Source organism: Grammomys surdaster, unplaced genomic scaffold (assembly GCF_004785775.1).
Source record: "Grammomys surdaster isolate TR1022 unplaced genomic scaffold, NIH_TR_1.0 229, whole genome shotgun sequence".
Taxonomy (NCBI): domain Eukaryota; kingdom Metazoa; phylum Chordata; class Mammalia; order Rodentia; family Muridae; genus Grammomys; species Grammomys surdaster.
In genome coordinates, this window is record NW_021604674.1 from 1417013 (window position 1) to 1430988 (window position 13976).

Below are 13976 nucleotides of genomic sequence, written 5' to 3' on the forward strand. Positions count from 1 at the left end.
CCTCTCTCTCTCTCCCTCTACCTCCCTCCCTCCCATATACACACACAGACACACAGACATAGACAGACCGACAGTCTTTTTTTTTTCAAGGAGGTTAAGTTTGAATAATCCTGATGTTGTAGGCTTTGTCTAGGTTGGAGGGCACAGATTACAGAACGGACAAGAAGTCAGTGTGTTTGATAAAACTTGGTCATGATCAAAAGCTCTGAGTGAAAATAAAGTCAAGAATAACTTCCACCTTTCCCGAGCAGCCCCAAGATGGCTGAAGTGGAGCAGAAGAAGCAGACCTTCTGCAAGTTCACCTACTGTGGTGTGAACCTCGACTAACTGCTGGACATGTCCTGTGAGCCGCTGATGCACTGATACAGCACCCACCAGAGGGGCGCCTGAACCATGGCCTGTGGCAGAAGCAGTACTCAGTGCTCAAGTGCTTGAGAAAGGCCAAGAAGGAAGCACCGCCCATGGAGAAGCCCGAGATGGTGAAGACCCACCTGAGGGACATGATCATTCTGCCTGAGATGGTCTGCAACATGGTGGGCGTGTACAACGGCAAGACCTTCAACCAGGTGGAGATCAAACCAGAGATGATCATTCACTGCCTGGGTAAGTTCTCCATCACCTACAAGCCTATGAAGCGTGGCTGGCCTGGTATTGGTGCCACCTACTCCTCCTGATTCATCCCCCTCAAGTAGCCGAGGCCAATAAAGACTCATTTTTTGGTCAAAAATAATCAACAACAACAAAAAAAGAGAGAGAATGATTTCCAGAACTCTCCATTATGAAATATATCCTTCCGTGAGAAAGAGAACACAAGATAAAAGATCATAAGCAAAGAATTGGTTCAGGGGCTTCTCAGACCTATCTGTGTGATACAAATGGAATTTTCCCCTTAGACATATCTCTTTCCCACACACAAAGATAGTGCCAGAGCCAGCCTCCATCTGCCTGTTTTCCTTCTACACTGTCTCTCGTGCCCTTTACTTCTTTGTTAGTACATATGTTTAAATGTGACAGTGCAATGCTTATTTTTAAGTCTTTTCTCCAGCTCCTGGGGAGGAGGGAGGCTCAAATAAGACACTTCGGTCAGATACTATCATGTCCACATTATACCAAGCAGATTCGACATGAGCCAGAGAAATACTGTCTGTGTTGGAAACATTTACTAGATTCCCATAGCTTAAGTGAGCAGTTCTCAGCCTGTGGGTCATAACCCCTTGGGATGGAATAACTCTTTCACGGGGATCGAAAACACGGAGATTTACATTATAATTTATAACAGCAAAATTACAGTTAGGAAGTAGCAATGAAATAATTTTATGGTTGGGAGTCACCACAGCATGAGGAACTGTACAGAAGGGCCGAGGCATTAGGAAGGTTGAAAATCACTGCCTTAGATCTCTAAGTGGCCAGGGAGGGATGCTATGGGATGGCAGATGAAGAGAACTGAGAGAATGGATCTCTCACTCAGTTCTTGATGTGAGAGAGGGACAGAAAGAAAGGGGCCCAAAACATTTCTGGTCAGCCACCCAACCCATGAGTGTCCGCGGCTGCGTAGTTGGACAATGTCTTGGTAACAGACCGTGCCCGTACTCTCCCACAGAGTGGCAGAGGCACGTATAGAAGATGTTCGTGAACACAGGCCTACTTGGTGTGAGTTTCAGGGGAGCACAGCGCTGGAGTTCGACCTGAGTCTTCTCAGACTGTACGTACCGAGTTCCAAACACTCCCCATACCCTTGAGCTTGCCCGCGATCTCCTGCTGCCTGCAAAACTCTAGGCTGGAATAACCCTTGTTCGTTTTTTCAGAATGTCCTTCAATCTTACCACCTTCAAAACAAATCATAACTGCCCCATCTCCATCATATATATGTCTCCACATCTTAGATGCTCAGAGAGAGCATTCCACGGTTCCCTTCACTGGGCCTAAGATAGACTGATCTTACATGCCTATTTCTACGTGTTTCTTTATACTTGTCTGCTCCGGAGGCTCAGCAATCTTTTTCTCACCAGAGGTCTTTAGCACCTCTGCTCAACATTTGGCAAAAAAAAAAAAAAAAAAAAAAACACTTTTCCTGCTGGAGGTCGAAAGCCATTGACCCAGAATGTTCTCTCTGGGAGGGGGAGGAGGGCTTTGATCCTGTCAGCACCTGTCACAATACAGTGACTGATAGGCCCCTAATTAGTGAATCAAGAAGCCCAGCCAGATGAGAACTTAAGAATTTCTTGTTTAACCTGCAGTAATCATTCATTCCACCAGGGGTCTCTTTTTTCACATAACCAGAGCAAAACAACACTTTTTTTTTTTTTTTTTTGGTATAGTAATTCAGTAGCAGGAGCTGGTCAGAAATGCAGATTCACTGGCCTCCACCTGAGACCAGTTTATCAAGATCCCTGGGTGATAACCCCACAAGTACCCAGACTATGGTTTCTACAAGACATTTCTTCCCCACCTTCCTCCTCCTCCTCTTTCTCCTCCATTTCTTATTAATTTTTTAGATTTATTTTTCTCTAATGTATATGAGTGTTTTGCTGCATGTATGTGTGTGCACCACGTGCATGCCTGGTACCTATGTAGTCACAAGACAGCATCAGATCTATGACCCTCCTTATGGATTGCTGCCAGTCCTCATGTGCTCCTGGGAACTGAGCTCAGACCCTCAGTGTTCTTAACCACTGAGCCATCTCTCCATCCCTCAAGATTTCTAATCTGAAAAACTGGAAAACACTGACAAATGAGCCCCTTCCTAGAAGGCCCCCTTTTACATGAGAAATCCCTACCACTGAACTGACAAAAAAAAAATTTAGATCACAGCCGAGAATTAGTCTGCATTTATTATGAATATAAAATAAACATACAACAGAGTATACATTTACACATTTACAGTCTCCTTTTGACTTTTTCTTTCATCGAACCCAGTTTACCGTGGCCCGTTGCCTACTCCCTCCATCTCCCTACATTCGAACTCATGACGTTGCCTTCACCTTGGGACGTCGTGTGATCCGGTAAACAACCAAACCAAAGCAAACCTGTGGGCCGGCGGAGAGCCTCAGCGCCGGTCCTGCAGAACTGCTTCCCTTCCCTTCTGCATTACTGCATGCCTCCTGTTGCTTCCTTCAGATATCAGCAGTGAGAACTCAGAGAAGGGCTGCGGATATCAACCCCTGCCTTTGAAAGATACTTTGAATAGCTTTATGCAAGTGAGAACACAAAGGGGTGCAATTAGACACCATTCACCCGCACGGCTGAAGAGCTATGGGAAGACTCTGAATGTTACGTACAGATTAAGTCTTGCTCCCCCAAAATGACGCTCACGGGAGCCTGAATGCCAGTGCTATGAAATAAATAAATAAATACATAGGAATAAATAAAGATGGTGAGCATCACTAGAGGACCGTTTAACACCTATAACCGGTGCTTTCTTGAAGCTTCTTTAAGCGTATCTCCCTATTCGGCTGGCAAACAAAAGCTGGATTTTATCGCTGGTTGCTCTTCTGCTGGGAAATGCTTTGAAAACACCTGTGAACAGCTCGGGGTGAGTCTCTTTTCTCAGAACGTAGCGATGCGAGAGTTTTTGTAGGCATTCTCCTTGAGGCTGTCGAATATTGCTTTGGTTCCATTCTGCCAGTGCAACACCAGATCCATGGGGGTCTTCCCAGCCTGCACAGAAGACAGGGAAATTAGACTTCCAGGTGCGAGGTGCCTATCAGTTTACACTCTGCATCTACGCTGATGAGGCGTAGTTTCAGAATATCTGGGTTTTACTATGAGTGATCTACATACCGTTTATTCAGACTATCCTGTCCCTGTTTTTCATGTTACTTTTATTGGCTTTTCCATCTACCATCCATGGAACTATCCGTATTGGGGAAAAAAACAAAAAAAAACAAAAAAAAAACCTGGTCCCTACATACTAGCGAAACACCTCAAGTCATTGTGAGGTTCAAAAATGTCTGTAGGCATTTCTAGAACCCTGCAGAAAGGCCTCTGAGGATGTATTATCTCTCCTGAGACCATGGGTCTAGAAGTCATTTCCTGAGTTCCTGAGTTCGTGTACTGCCACCAAGCCGTGGGTAACCAATCAGTTGCTGCCCAGCTGCTGACTGCTCTGTAGGTTTCAGACTTGTCCCTGGGGCTTCTTATAAAGTTTACTCTCTTTGAAATTGACGTTAGTGAAGCAAGTAAATAATTTTCAGTCAGAAATTTGATCCCCCTGGTGCACATGTCTCAGGATATTTACACATATTAAAACCACACCGCTTCTCAATTCCTCCCCTGAGATATGAGATGTCCTAAGTACTTCTATCTGTATTCAGCTCAGAAGCGCTCCTGATCCCAGAGGTCGCAGACTGGCAGCTTTGATATGCTAATCAGTGCAGGCTAGATTTTGCTCAGGTTAGGAGAGAGAGAGAGAGAGAGAGAGAGAGAGAGAGAGAGAGAGAGAGAGAGAGAATATGAATCAGGAAAGACTTGTGATCCACAATGCCTCAAGGTATGGGATCAAAAGCACCTACACAGACCGTAGTGGCCTCTTGTTGGCATCATGTATATGACCTGCCTGGTCCTAGTGACTATATGCATGCCAATTATTTCTGCTTATAGTCTTCTGTTTCTTGAGAAAAGAAAAGGAAGGAAGGAAGGAGGGAGAGAGGGAGGGAGGGAGGGAGGGAGGGAGGGAGGGAGGGAAGGAAGGAGGGAAGGAGGGAAGGAGGGAAGGAGGGAAGGAGGGAAGGAGGGAAGGAGGGAAGGAGGAAAGGAGGAAAAGAAGGAAGGGAGGGGCCCTTATCTTCTGCAGCTACGGTAGATGATATTTATCTGAGAATTGGAGCCAAGAGGGAAAGTTGCTTACATTTCCTGCATAAAGATGAGTTTTAATTAACACATTGGGACTCAAAATAATGTAGGAAATTATTTTGAGACACATGCATAAAAGTCAAAGTAGAAAATGAATGGTAGTTATTTAAAAAAAAAAAATCAGAAAAAGCACTGTGACTCCTGGAAGCAATGGCAACATTTTACATTCTTGTGCGCAAAGGACAATTTGGAATTCTCCAGATTCCATTTGACATTGATTAACTTCAGTTCTGGGTAACTGGGAGCTATTTTGGAAAAAGTTGGTGTATATATTTCTACCTACTCTGGGATCTCTTCAGCCAGGAATGACCAAAGCAGGTTGGAATTATCCAATGTGTGTGTGTGTGTTTTTTTACATATGTATTTTATGTCTGAGTGCTATGCCTGCAGACGAGAAGAGTAGTACATCAGATCACATTACAGATGGTTGAGAGACACCATCTGGTTGCTAGGAACTGAACTCAGGTTCTCTGGAGAAGCAAGCTGTGCTCTTAACTGCTGCACTGAGTGTTTCCAGAGAGGGTTCACTGAGGAGGGAGCCTCGCCCTGAAGGTTGGTGGCACTATCCTATGGGCTGGACAATGTGTATTTTAAAGGTGAGCAACTTTGACCATCCTTCATTCAAGATCAACCTTTCAAAGAACTATTAGACAGGCTCCAAGACTAGTAAATCTCTAGGCTTCTCCCATGTCTAACCCTGTGACCCTCTCCTTATGGAAATAGAGACGTTTGAACCATCGGTGCTATCTCAAAAGTTATTGCCATGGACATAATACTTTCAAATATTTGAGAAATTCTGGAAACTAAGAAACAGAACAGTTGGTGACCTTGATCCACTACTTACACAGTTCTTGACGTTAAGGTCCGCACCGAAGGTCATCAGGAGTCGAATCATCTTATAGCGATTCAGCCTCACAGCATCGTGCAGCGGGGTGTCTCCTTCCTTGAAGAAGGATAAGCAGGTGTGATAAGTGGGAAGCCGGGAAGTGAGTCCCGCCAGAATACCCCAGCTTGTCTGAGTGATTTCGAATAAGCTGATCTGGACACAGCCTTGTCAGCTACTCACTCTGTCCTTGGCATTGAGATCCGCCTCGCAGGCGATGAGATGCTCAGCGCACTCGTAATGACCGGTCCTCACCGCCACATGCAGAGCTGTGCTGAGCAGCTAAAAAAAAAAAAAAAAAAAAAAAAGAAAATGGCAGACGGGGTAAGAACAGACACTGTCTGAGACCTCAAGGCATGGGCATGTGCAAAGTGGGTGTGTGCCTGAGGTGTCCACAGAATAAGGACTAGCAGAGGACCTCTGTGGGCAGACAGGACACTGAAGGAAACAGAAGCCTTCAGAAGGACGGGGTGGGGGTGGAGGAATACCTTGTCTCTGGCACTGATTTTGGCTCCTTTGTTCAGCAACAGTTTCAGAACATCTGGGTTTCCTCCACGACATGCCCAGTGGATGGCTGTGGATTCAAGCTATTTGGAAAAGGAAAAACACAAGACAAGATAGTGTGATGAAGAATATTGTCAGGGGGTAGGTGTTGGGTCTTCTGTTTCTAACGCCTGGGAAAATATAGGCAACTGATAATCAGTCCCGGTGTTCCTGGTCTTGAGGGTCACGTCTGAGATTCCCGCTAAACATCTCAGCTTAAGGGTGTCTGAGTGGCTGTATTTGTGTACGTCCTTAGGAAGCTTTAGTAGGTCTGATCATAGCCCCAAATACCTTCATCTGGATCTATCACTTCCTCCTAGGTGCCTGTTTTTTCTGTTTGGTTGGTTGGTTTTGTTTTGTTTTTTGTTGTTGGTAGGTTTTTGTTTTGTTTTGTTGCCATTTCTTGCTGTGTCTATACTGTTGTTTACATTAGCACAGGCTAGGGACCTCAGCTGTCAATCACTGTGGTCATTGTACACTGCTCTTAGAAGAGATTGTCACCTCTCTGTTTTACTTGGTACATTTCTGAACTTCCAGATTCCAAACTTGGGGGTTTGGGTGTCTTTTTACCCAAACTTTCTTATTATTCATTTCTTCATTGTTTTTTTTCCCCAATATTTTGTCCTTTGATTCAATTCAGGCTAAGATCTTTGGGTTTTTTTTTGAATATTCCTTTTCCATTCTGCCATAATGTCAAATTGAGCTGCACGTAAATAAATGAAGCATTTTTCCAGTTCAATCTTCAGGATATAAAATATATTGTATACTGGTCTTTACTGAAATCACAGCAGCTGAATTGTTACGGTCTGATAGCAGCCACTTTCTTTAGCCATGATTCATTTCATATGCAGCCTAGCTCCAAATCTCATTGGTAGCAATTGGCGTCCATCATATAAAGTACACAGCCAGGACATTTTCATGTATTGCTGGCAGCTGAGGGGCCGGGACTGGGGTGTTGAAAGGCCAAGAAAGCTACTGATTTGATAATGACCCGAACTCTCTGCTGAGGTTACTGAATTCTGCTCACCAGCTCTCACTTCCTCCTCTTCACTGAAACATGCCCCTCCCTTTCAGTATGTATGGAAAATACTTTCCATATGACCTGATCTCATCACCCACCTCCCCTAGGCACGGGGAAATGAGCTTCTGACTGGTTTTCTCAGATCAATTTTCAATCCAATTGGGACAGTTTTTTTTCATTGAACGTTTTCCTGTGCTTTTGAGAAGGTCTGTTTATTCTGGCTCATTTCCAAGCAAGAAATATATTTACCATATCTCGGAATTCAATCTGGGCTCCAGCCTCCATTAACTTCTCCACAATCGCCAAGTGTCCTTCTAAGCATGCTCTATGGAGAGCGGTCCGTTTATACTGTCGGAGATTAAAACAAGAGATAGCGGTTCGTATAAAAATGTGTATAATCCTTTAAGAGCTATGAAGCTGGGTCTATGATGACCTAACTGATAGAAAGGCCAGCCATTCTTCATGCATCCGAATGCCAGAGCTCACTGGAATTACAGGATTAGAATAATTATCTGGCAACTAGAACCTGAGCTTCCTTCCTGTCCTAGACCCTTCCTAAGTGCTAAAGACCAAGACAGAGGAGGGATGGATGTGGATTTCAAATCTCAAAAACCATCTCAATGCTAAAACATGCCAAGTAGATCAGATGCTTCTCTTCCATCTAGAATTGTTGCTAGATTGAATATTAAAAACCAATACATTCTTTTTTTTTTTTTTTTTTGAAAAAGGAAACTCAGCTTTGGGTGAGCTGCCATCTCAGTTCCCCAGAGAAGCAATGTAAATTCGTGATTTCTGACAAGTTGCTTTGTATTGATGAACCATTAGGCCAATGGAATGAGACTGTGCTTACAGATAGACTGAGATGAAGACAGCACCTAGGAGCTGCTCCAAACTTGGAAGCCAAACGACAGAACTAGACAGGGAGTTCAACCTTCCCCTTCAAATGTTGGGGCATTTGGGTCTGATCAAAGACACTACTAATAATATTTTTCAGCAGAAGTAATTTTTTGGCCTTGCCTTTATGGAAGTCTAGACCAAGGATCTAAGAAATTGAAGATGAACTGTCTTCATATAAATCAAACAGAATTATATGAGAACAGGAAAAGCCCCATGCAATCCATCATGCTAATCTAGTATTTGGGGGTTGTGGGGCAGAGAGGAACAATACATCCTTTTTTTATGCTACTGGCAGATGTTGCAACAGCTGGAGAAACTTTAGGTGGAAGACATTGCGACTGTATTTGCCAGCCTCCAGGAAAGCACGAGGCTTACCTCATCACAGACGTCGGGGCTGTTCTTGTCTGACAGGAATTTCTCTACAACTGGCAGTTTGTTCTCCAGCGCAGCTTTCAGAAACCTCGGCACATCCACAGGTTCAGTCTAAAGTGAGGGAAGGGAGGAAGGAGAAGAGACAGACAGAGGAGAAGGCAGAGGAAGATACAGACAGGAGGAGAAGGGAGAGGAAGAGACAGACAGGAGGAGAAGGAAGAGGATGGCCGTAAAGAGTAGAGGGGAAAGTGGAAAAGAACGAAGAAGAGAAAAAATAAGGAGAAAGGATAGAAAGGGGAAAGAAATAGAAAGTGGCCGTGAGCTTTGCTGTCATCTTCCCTCCACAGGACTCACCCCTGCAGCCTACGGACATGCACAGGAACTATCAGCCCTTACGATAATTTCAGGTTCTGGCTCCTTCACAACTGGAGCTTTAGTTTTCTTGTATTTTTTTCTTTTCTTCAGTTGAACAATTATTTCAAGATCTTCTAAGTTTTCAAGCTTTGATCTTTGTTCTAGTTTTTTCTTTTTGAGCTAAAGAAAGGAAAAGAAATCAAGTGATATATATATATATATATATGATGGGTTCTAACTACAGTGGTACCTAAACAAAATCTGCATACTCTGAGCAAAGTGTGTGAGTGGTTTGAGCAAAAAGGAAATTTAAAATACTTTCAAGTAAGTGTCTATCTTCATTAAAGTATTTGGAGTTTAATTTTAATCTGAATCATATTTACTTTCTTTGCTTGTAGAATTAGCCCTTGACTAGTTGGTTAGAGGCACGACATAGTCTCTCAGTAATCATTTTGTTATTAGTACCATAAACCCCATATTTCTATAGAACTTGTTTTCTCATTCTCAAAAACTAACATATGCTTTACCCAAGAATAGAAAATACAGATAAAGTTCTCAACTACTGATGCCATTCTCTCTCAAGAGTCTCTGAAACACAGATTACCGCTAACTGGTACACTTCTAATTTGTGTTAGTAACCTATAAAAATTCAATAAATAAATTTCAATAAACATAGCAAGCTTATTCTATGATCTGTGGACCACAACTTGTGTTATTGAAAAGAACAAATCTCCTTGGCTCAAATTAAGTAGGCAGTATGTGACACTGGAACTTTTCTGGTTATCATTATCTTTCTGTCCTTTGATCGAAACGTGGTCATAGCACATTGAGTCATTGATTCAATCCTCCAGATAGGAGGACTCCAAGAATGATTCCCCAAGTCATTTCCAAGTACCCTGCTTCTTCACATCACGTGCCTCAAATCTGGTGAGGAGACATCTTTAGAACAGCTTTTATTTATTTTCCTTCTCTCCTTCTCTCTTTCCTTCTTCCACAGGGACCTCCATACCCCGCTCCCACTAGTAGATTTCGAGGGAGGTCCTCACCTCTGCCTCTCGCAGTTTCTCGCTTTTCCGTTGTTCCTCCCCTAGGTTCACGCTGTTGGCCGGAAGTGTCTTCAAGTCCTCTTGTTTCTCCAAAGCAACAGCAGCTTCATATTCTCCACTTCTGAACTCCCCAGGAAGGAATGCCCCTGTGGACTCATTGTTGTCCTTTTTGCCTGTTACCTGTTTGTGAGGAAGATGTTGAAGGCAGAAGCAAAGCTCCCCATCCTGGGGTAACTGTCCACAAAAGATGCCACAGGAGGTCCTTCCTCCCCAGTGACAGCTCCTCCAGACACTGCACTGTCAGGAGCATAGTTCCAGGTATCCCAGGATGACTTCAGGTGCCTGTCTTCCCCTCCCACTTAAGATGTGTATCAGGTTGGCACACGAAAATTTACTTTTAACCCACACGACCACCTTCTCTTAGGAAGTCACTAATGCCAACCGCCCATTATTCCTGAGAAAGAAAGATCATCTGAATTTCCAAATAAAAGCCAAAATGAAAGAGGTTTTGTCAGATAAAGAAAAAAAAAAGATGTCTTACGTACCAGTTCCTCTACCCTCAGTACCATCATTTTGACAGCCGTGAGTCTATGCTTTTCTCTCTTGTGGATGAACCCCTGGAGCTGACCCTGTGGAGCCCCTCCACACCAGCCCGTTATATAGCTAGCGCTGGGTGAGATAATCTTCCAGCCTGGGAAGCCAAGTCACACCCCTGCCCCCACCGGTGGCCAATTCAGAGGCAGGTGAATTTTCATTCCAGACTTAGTGTCTGGGAAGCCCAAGAGGGAGATGACAAGCTGGCCGCAGTGTATGCGAATCAGGAAGAAATGTGAGAGGGCCATTCCTTTGGCAGTGACCACACCGCTCAGCAATGCGAGTCATCCTACGTATCGGGAAGCCAGGGACAGCTGCCTGTTAATATTGCACCACATCGCTGCTCTTTTTCCTTGTTTGTCAGCTTTCATATGACTAACCTATCAAGAAAATGCAAGCACTGTGCATCACACTCACAGCAATATCTTTCTGATAACTGGACTTATCAGCACTCCAGTTGGCTGGGAAGTGTCGCTTTGGGACATCCTATTCCTGGGGGTAATCAGCCCGAGGGGAAGGAGATGGGTCTTGGTGCCACTTGTCTATATCTGTTTGGAATTCTCTGGAGTGATGTCTGCGGCTAAAATGGCCCCATGACATGCCATCGTACCAGCATTATGAGAAATTGAAAGCATTCGGTAATGCATTTTACTTTGTGGTGTCACTGGCCATAATTAGTGCACGGCACGCTTACCGTGTTCTAAAACAGAAGGCTAATCAGAATATTTACCTCAAAATGGGTCAGAGTGGTTCACAGACAGATATGAGTCCAATTATTAGCAGAAGCACAACTCTGATGCTGCAGTAAAGTTTCCCAGTGCTGTGAGGAAAGCTTGAGAGAGCCTGAGAAAAATGTGCATTTGAGGCTGAAGACTCATGGGCTAATGATAGAGCATCTGCCTAGATACATGGGGCTCTCGTGTTCTATTCCTAACACGGAAACAAAAAGGCCACAAGCTTTGCTCTTGAGAGAGGCAAAAATACCTGTTTCTGGCTTATAATCACTGAGATGTTAAAATATGAAAAATATAAATATTTAGATCTTTTTATAGTTCAAGGAAAAGGTTCTATCTTAAGAGCCACAAAAATACTTTTTATTTTTTATGAAAGAGGAGTGAAGGAAGGGTGTCGGTAGCAGAGGGAAGCGTTAATTAGGGTGTTATGGTTGTTATGTTGGCCGTCATTTGTCTGTCCCTCCTCACTCACCCTTCAGTGAACATGGTTGCTATTCTTACCCCACCCTGCTTTGGCTGTTCATCTAGTAAATTGTGTTTCAAGAACCTTCAGAACGAGACATTGCCCTTAAAACCAACACACTAATACCTTGTCCTTCATGAATTCTCCTCCCCCAGTGTTCTGTCCTATCTGTCCTGAGACACTATCAAAGGACAATTGTTGGCCTTTTTGTTTTCATGGTTAACACTATTTTCTTTGGTCTCTTGAAGTGACAAGTAGGTATGGCAGCTTTTCTCATTCCTGTGGCCTTTTGTTCCAGGCCTGACAAGAACTAAGGGGGTCTGGGGGTAAAGATCTTCCCTTTGAGGAAGGACTCTGGGCTGTTGAGCAATCTTGAATCCCTGAGTATTTTGTACCTCCTTAATTCAAGCAAGGCCAAGGATCTCCATTTACAGAGATGACACCTAGGCACAGAGACGTTAGGCAACTTGATACAGACGCAAAGCTAGATCATAAAGTTGAGTCTTGGCTCCATCCACGAGAAGCAGAAAATCATGAGACCAGATAAGATTTCCTGGTGCGGTTCCTACTCAGATTTACTTAGAGCCCCAACAAAATGGCTTAAAGGCTGTCTGTGACGTCATCACTTGGAAGACTGCAGAATGGATAGATAGAAAAGCTTTCCCAAACCGTTCCTCTCTCCACCCAGGTGATTTCCCCTAGAACAATATGGTGGCCTCACATTGTGGGGACCCTCAACCATAAAATTATTTCATATTGCCACTTCATATCTGTAATTTTTCTATTGTTTGAATCGTAATGTAAATATCTGGTATGCAGGATAGATGATATGTGATCCTTGTGAAAGGGTTCTTTGACCCCCAGAGAGGTTGAGACCCCCAGGTTGAGAACTGCTGCCCTAGAATCAGGCTGATCCTGAAAGAGAAGCTCCAGGAAATCCAGATGAGCACTTTGTAGTGGATGGGGCTAGCAGAAGTGTTGGAATGGGCTGACTTTCACAAGGGGAATGGGCTAGGAAGCATTCTTGGGTGGCAAAGTCACTGTAAGGCAGGCTTTTCCCCTGGGTTGTTAAATACGAGATGACCCCTTTTTGATCTGGTTTTGGGGTTTTCACAGTGCTAGGCATGAACACAATTCTTCATAAATGCCTATGCAAGTGCTGAACCACTGATATGTGTATATTGCTTAGATACATTTAACAACAGATAGGATAAATTGTATTATTATTATTTTGGTTTTTCAAGACAGGGTTTCTCTTATAGCCTGGGCTGTCCTGGAACTCACTCTGTAGACCAGGTTGGCCTCTAACTCAGAAATCCGCCTGCCTCTGCCTCCCAAGTGCTGGGATTAAAGGCGTGTGCCACCACAGCCCGGCTGGTAAATTGTATTTTAAATGATCTGTATTCATCAAAATCGAGGGTAAAACTTCTCAACTGAAAGAGAGAGAGAGAGCTCTCATCATTTAACAAGCTTCCTTCCCATAAAGTTCACACAGTAGATAAACTCAGAGGTGTGTGTGTGTGTGTTTGGTTTTATCAGAGCCTCTGGGCATAGCCTTTCCTTGCCAAGATGGATTAAAGTAACAGATCTTTTAGCCACTTCTCCAGTCATTTAGCAACATAATATGAAGTATCTCTGATGAGAACCAGCAAGGGGATGACGCCAGAGCTCAGCTGACAGGACAGCAAAACCACTGCCACCTTCGGGATTTATGCACTGATAGATGAAATCGAAGATAATCAGAATTACAATCCTCTGTTCTGCAAGAGAATGTGTGCGGGAGAGAAGCGTTCCACTGGCACCCAGGTCCTGAAAACACTCCTGAGACACCACCTGGGTTCTCATGTTATAGTTCAACTCCAAGGGTAATTTTGTCTTTCTGCATAAATACCAAATATTTCATTTTCACCCATCTTGCTCTATTTTTAATTGCACAGGTAATATACACATCCACTTTTAAAAATCAGTAACATAGAGATGGTTGCTCAGTTGAGCTCTTACTAAGCGTTAATTTGATGTATGACTTTTCCACTTACTAATAGGCCCTGGAGATCATTCTCTACCGGTACAAACAGATCTAACTCATTGTTTTAAAGAGCTGAATGATTTGGAAATGCGTATCTTATTTGACTTCTCTCCTATGCATGAGCATGGCAGATTTTTTTTTTTTTTACAATGGTTGCTTTCATTTGCTATAACTGAAGGTTTATAAAGCACA

The 13976-nt window shown here is 43.6% G+C and overlaps 1 protein-coding gene and 1 pseudogene across 1 annotated transcript; one reads left to right on the forward strand and one right to left on the reverse strand.

Moving 5' to 3' along the window:
* Positions 1-258: 258 nt before the first annotated feature.
* Positions 259-692, forward strand: LOC114626185 (annotated as a pseudogene).
* A 2631-nt stretch (positions 693-3323) lies between these two features.
* Ankrd1 (ankyrin repeat domain 1) lies at positions 3324-10645 on the reverse strand. The gene is made up of 9 exons (XM_028773518.1): positions 10513-10645; positions 9968-10147; positions 8964-9101; positions 8571-8678; positions 7548-7646; positions 6223-6321; positions 5918-6016; positions 5696-5794; positions 3324-3657 (listed from the first exon to the last, which is right to left on the reverse strand). The coding sequence occupies exons 1-9, from the start codon at positions 10537-10539 to the stop codon at positions 3547-3549; spliced, it is 960 nt and encodes a 319-aa protein (XP_028629351.1). The 5' UTR covers positions 10540-10645; the 3' UTR covers positions 3324-3546.
* Positions 10646-13976: the final 3331 nt, after the last annotated feature.

Bases quoted from the DNA above. Each gene is read 5' to 3' on its own strand.
- Ankrd1 (XM_028773518.1), bottom strand. From the start codon at position 10,539: ATGATGGTACTGAGGGTAGAGGAACTG. The intron at 9,102-9,967 runs GTGAGGACCTCC...TCCTTTCTTTAG, and splicing joins AGAAACTGCGAGAGGCAGAG to CTCAAAAAGAAAAAACTAGA. The intron at 7,647-8,570 runs GTAAGCCTCGTG...AATCTCCGACAG, and splicing joins GCCCCGACGTCTGTGATGAG to TATAAACGGACCGCTCTCCA.